General features: G+C 44.2%; 1 protein-coding gene across 3 annotated transcripts in view; it reads right to left on the bottom strand.

Moving 5' to 3' along the window:
* The window catches only part of LOC143961701 (asialoglycoprotein receptor 1-like), a 105,691-nt gene that overhangs the window by 48,678 nt on the left and 51,013 nt on the right, over positions 1–6,000 (bottom strand). For all 3 annotated transcript variants that reach the window (XM_077471020.1, XM_077471022.1, XM_077471021.1), the window contains exons 4-5: positions 4,975–5,016; positions 2,363–2,398 (exon numbers count right to left, since the gene is read on the bottom strand). In XM_077471020.1, the coding sequence (XP_077327146.1) occupies positions 2,363–2,398; positions 4,975–5,016 (78 nt within the window). The remainder of the gene's footprint in view (positions 1–2,362; positions 2,399–4,974; positions 5,017–6,000) is intronic.

Here is a 6,000-nt window from a genome sequence, read left to right as displayed (position 1 = left end):
TCCCCATGTTGATGAAAACACGGGCTAAACCACTACAACCATGGTCTGGTGGTTGATGAAGGTTTGTTTCCAAATAAACGTGATCATATTCTGGTAAAGATTTTGAGGGAAATATGATGCCAATTTTTTTTTTTTTTAAGGGTGTGCAGTCCCCCTCAAAACCCTTCATATTTGATCCTTAAGCACTTTGTCCCCATGTTGATGAAGACAAGGGCCTTTTCCCCACAACCCTGGCCCGGTGGTTGATGAAGGTTTGTCTCCAAATAAGCATGTGATAATTTTCTGGTATGGATTTTGAGGGGAATCCGATGCCAATATTTTTTTCTTAAAAGGGTGTGCAGTCCCCCCCAAAACCCTCCATATCAGACCCTTAAGCACCTTGTCCCCATGTTGATGAAAACACGGGCTAAACCACTACAACCATGGTCTGGTGGTTGATGAAGGTTTGTTTCCAAATAAACGTGATCATATTCTGGAAAAAATTTTGAGGGAAATCTGATGGCAAATTTTTTTGTTTAAGGGTGTGCAGTCCCCCTCAAAATCCTCCATATTTGATCCTTAAGCACTTTGTCCCCATGTTGATGAAGACAAGGGCCTTTTCCCCACAACCCTGGCCCGGTGGTTGATGAAGGTTTGTCTCCAAATAAACATGTTATCATTTTCTGGTATAGATTTTGAGGGGAATCCGATGCCAATTTGTGCCGATATTTTTTTTTGTTTAAGGGTGTGCAGTCCCCCTCAAAACCCTCCATATTTGATCCTTAAGCACTTTGTCCCCATGTTGATGAAGACAAGGGCCTTTTCCCCACAACCCTGGCCCAGTGGTTGCTGAAGGTTTGTCTCCAAATAAGCATGAGATAATTTTCTGGTATGGATTTTGAGGGGAATCTGATGCCAATGCTTTTTTTCTTAAAAGGATGTGCAGTCCCCCCCAAAACTCTCCATATCAGACCCTTAAGCACTTTGTCCCCATGGTGATAAAAACAAGGGCCTCATCACTACAACCCTGGTCCGGTGGTTGATTAAGTTTTGTCTCCAAATAAACATGTTATCATTTTCTGGTAAAGATTTTGAGGGAAATCTGATGCCAATTTTTTTAATGGTGTGCAGTCCCCCTCAAAACCCTCCATATCAGACCCTTAAGCACTTTGTCCCCATGCTGATGAAAACAAGGGCCTCATCACTACAACCCTGGTCCGGTGGTTGATTAAGTTTTGTCTCCAAATAAACATGTTATCATTTTCTGGTAAAGATTTTGAGGGAAATCTGATGCCAATTTTTTTAATGGTGTGCAGTCCCCCTCAAAACCCTCCATATTTGATCCTTAAGCACTTTGTCCCCATGTTGATGAAGACAAGGGCCTTTTCCCCACAACCCTGGCCCGGTGGTTTATGAAGGTTTGTCTCCAAATAAGCATGTGATAATTTTCTGGTATGGATTTTGAGGGGAATCTGATGCCAATATTTTTTTTCTTAAAATGGTGTGCAGTCCCCCCCAAAACCTTCTATATGAGACCCTTAAGCACTCTGTCCCCATGTTGATGAAAACAAGGGCCTCATCACTACAACCCTGGTCCGGTGGTTGATTAAGTTTTGTCTCCAAATAAACATGTTATCATTTTCTGGTAAAGATTTTGAGGGAAATCTGATGCCAATTTTTTTAATGGTATGCAGTCCCCCTCAAAACCCTCCATATTTGATCCTTAAGCACTTTGTCCCCATGTTGATGAAGCCTCATCCCTACAACCCTGGCCCGGTGGTTGATGAAGGTTTGTCTCCAAATAAGCATGAGACCATTTTCTGGTATGAATTTTGAGGGGAATCCCATGCCAAATTGTTTTTTAAAAAAGGGTGTGCAGCCCCCCCCCCCCCCAAAACCCTCCATATCAGACACTTAAGCACCTTGTCTCCATGTTGATGAAGACAAGGGCCTCATCCCCACAAACCTGGCCTGGTGATTAGGGGGTTTCTTAGCAGAAACTGTAATATTGGATCCTACCCCCTGCCACGTGAATGAGTATGGGGTACATAGCACTCCTACTCATTCACCAAAAAAGTCAGAAGTAAATAAAAACACAAAGAGTTTTTGACAAAATAAACAAATATGTTCCCCTATGTAAATTCAGGATCAATCATGATGAACTCCTATCACCAACTGCATAACAACCCCCTCAACAAACACTTTGAGAGGCGCTCGCTGAATGATAGCTACTTATACCCTGCCGGTAAGTAAACATGAGGGCTACCATGCCCCTATGACATCATGCACGGCATGGCCACCTGTAGTCTCCACCATAAGACTCCAACAAGTTCTTCATGGAAGGATCGCAAAGGAATTATATTCTCATGCTGTATGCACTCACCATTCATCTGTGATATTTCTTCTCTGATATGTTTATCTGAACAGGAAACAGAAAATGATATTAGATTTGTATTCCTAATGTTGGAGAACTCACATGAGCAAAAATATTTGCATATTCTACACATACATATGGTCCACAGTAGGGATGAGCTTCGTGTTCGAGTCGAACATACGCTCGACTCGAACATCGGCTGTTCGTCCGTTCGCCGAATACCAAATTCGTGCGGCGCTCACGGCCCACAATGCACTGCGCCATCGCAGTGCATTGCTGGCTCATGATTGGCCAAGCATGCACTGTGACCACGCATGCTTGGGCAATCACAGCGCCGACAGCGAGGAGAGCCATGATTGGCCAGCGCGGCGGCCTTTTGTAGTGTGTTGGCGTCTGTAGGAGTTAGTGGGTGTTCTGTGTACCTTTAACATAGTATACACCGTTCATTATCGGCCGATTTTGCATTCTTTCTCTGCTGTAGTGGTTGTTGTCTGCGTGCCCTGACCGCAGAATACACCGTTATATACACCTATATAGCTAGCTATCTTGCTCTTTTTAAATAGAGCTTGCAGTCAGTTGTAGGAGATTGTGTGTGCTGTCTGCGTGCCCTGACCGCAGTATACACCATTATATCCACCTATATAGCTAGCTATCTTGCTCTTTTTAAATAGAGCTTCCAGTCAGTTGTAGGAGATTGTGCGTGCTGTCTGCGTGCCCTGACTGCAGTATACACCGTTATATCCACCTATATAGCTAGCTATCTTGCTCTTTTTTAATAGAGCTTGCAGTCAGTTGTAGGAGATTGTGCGTGCTGTCTGCGTGCCCTGACCGCAGAATACACCGTTATATCCACCTATATATAGCTAGCTATATTGCTCTTCTTTAATAGAGCTTGCAGTCAGTTGTAGGAGATTGTGCATGCTGTCTGCGTGCCCTGACCGCAGAATACACCTCATCTCTTGTTTCTGGTGAACTTTGAACTCTTTGCTCCTCCCATGAACTTCCTGATTTAAGCCATGTCTCTGCACTTCCTGTTAGCCAGATTATTGTGCTCTCTCCAGCCAATATCTTTCACCTTTGCATACCTGCAGCTGTCCTTATCTCCACTACCACACAATATTGACCTTTGGCTGGTTCCTCAACTATGCTTCCACTTGATCCCAACCTGCAATGATTTGTTATAGACTTTTGGCTTGTTTACTGACTACGCTTCTGCTTGATCCCTACCTGATATATATGCTACTGGACCCCAGCTTGCTCACCTCCTGGTGGAGCAATCCCGAGGACCATGACCTGGTACCAACATGCAGAAAAACCCATCTCCACCATTAGGAGCACTGATGAATACTGGTTAGTGCTTAGAATCAGCACCTCACATTTGCCCTTCTCATCCGCCAGGGTGACCTGCGTGTGTACTCATCCTGCTGGTTGGTAGGAGCCTCTCAATTGCTATAGCTACTGGTCTCCAAGCCTGATTCCTGACCATGACATGTGTGCTAAATTTAAAAAAAAAAACATGCTTTTAACATATAAATTAAAAAGTAAATCAAAAAAAGGAATGGAAATCCAACACTGCCAACTAATAAATCAAAGCACACTTTTTTAAATACACACTTTTCTGCAAAGAAAAAAAATAATAATCCGAAAGGTCCTACCAACATGAAATAATAAACAACATACAGTGAACATGAAAGTGAAGTCACACATTTGTTCCCCAGATCCCCAAATTGTGAATAGGCTGGATTTACCTCAACCCAAACCCAAATCTCATGTCTAGTCACTGTGTGTGTGGACACAAGGATTCGGCTGAAGATCAAACCTAGCAATCCCTGGTTAGATGACGCCTTCGCTATGGAATGGTGGGTTACCCGATGATTGCCAAGTCACTACTCTGGGTTATGGCCAAATATGAGAGAACCGCAATAGTTTGACCAGATTTTGCAAGCTATAAAATCGCAGACAGAGCAGATGTTTCCAAGTTCTCCATTGGCAGACCATGGAAGAGATGAACACAGGACAGAGAGGACTAATGCTGTGTACACACGACCTGACTTTTCGACAGCAAAGGTCCGACAGAACGAATCCGCCAGACAATTCAATCGTGTGTGGGCTTCATTGGATCTTGGCTTTCTAAAAATCATACGGACTTTAGATTTAGAACATGTTTCAAATATGGAGTCGAGTGCAGTCGAAAAATCCATTCGTCTGTATGCTAGTGCGATGGACGAAAACCGATGCTAGGGCAGCTATTGGCTACTAGCTACAAACTTCCTTATTCTAGTCCGGTTGTACGTCATCACGTTGGAATCCATCAGACTTTGGTGTGATTGTGTGTGGCCAAGTCGGTTTGTTCGGAAAGTCCGTCGGATCTCCACTGAAAAGTCTGTTGGACCTAGTCTGCCGGAAAGTCGTGTGTACACAGTGACGGCATTAGTCTTGGATCAATTAAATTTGTGTGACCTCAAATAAGGGGCCAAACACCCCCAGACCAAAACAATTAAGTAAATTCTTTGGGCTTTAATTAGGGTTCTGTGACTGACGTGATACAAATCATTGTGTGTATGGACTGCATAGGAAGTCATTTGTAGAAGTAGTTGGATAAGCTATACTGGCCCACCTACCATTATTCTCCAGATGTGACTGTATCCCGGAGAGACTCTTATCTGGGGAAGAAACACAAAAAATCTGAATTAGAGACCTCGAGGCCTTCCCAGACTGCTGATCCATGAAAGTGTTGTTCGGTGGGCAGTGAGCGCACATTGGGGTTGATTTACTAAAACTGGAAAGTGCAAAATCAGGTGCAGTTGTCCATGGTAGACATTCAACTTCTAACTTCTAACTTCTAGCTTGTTCAATTTGACAATAAAACCTGGAAGCTGATTGGTTTCCATGTAGAGCTGCACCTGATTTTGTTCTCTCAGTCTGATATGGATATTAAGGGGAACCCCGCATTAAATTAAAAAACAAAATTGACGTGGGGCCCCCCCTAAAAATCCATACCAGACCCTTTATCCGAGCACGCAACCTGGCAGGCCGCAGGAAAAGAGGGGGGGATGAGAGAGCGGCCCCCCTCCCTCCTGAACCGCACCAGGCCACATACCCTCAACATTGGGAGGATGCTTTGGGGGTCTGTGACCCCTCAAAGCACCTTGTCCCCATGTTGATGAGGACAAGGGCCTCATCCTCACAACCCTGGCCGGTGGTTGTGAGGGTCTGCGGGTGGGGGGCTTATCAGAATCTGGAAGCCCCCTTTAACAAGGGGACCCCCAGATCCCGCCCCCCCCTGTTTGAAATGGTAAGGGGGTACAAAAGTACCCCTACCATTTTACAAAGAAAGTGTAAAAATGGTTAAATAAGACAAACACACTTTTGAAAAATTCCTTTATTAAAAATAAAAAAATAAAAAAAAGATTCCAGCGGTGCTAATCCACTCTTGCTATCCAGCGACGGATCTCCGGGGTCCAGCGATGGATGATCATATCCAGCAACGGGGGATCTCTCAGCTGACAATTTAGCCGCAAGTGATTTTAAAAGACTTTTTTTCCTGCACAAATGACACTTTGTGCAGGGACAGTTCTAAGCACCAGAAACATGCGCCCCTTCACAGGCATACTATAGATACCCCCCCCCCCCCCCTACAAAATTTA

Source organism: Lithobates pipiens, unplaced genomic scaffold, assembly GCF_037356315.1.
Source record: "Lithobates pipiens isolate NorthernLeopardFrog02 unplaced genomic scaffold, aLitPip1_a1.2 Scaffold_8, whole genome shotgun sequence".
Taxonomy (NCBI): Eukaryota; Metazoa; Chordata; class Amphibia; order Anura; family Ranidae; genus Lithobates; species Lithobates pipiens.
Note: the sequence above shows the minus strand (reverse complement) of the source record. Positions and strands in the feature narration are given on the sequence as shown.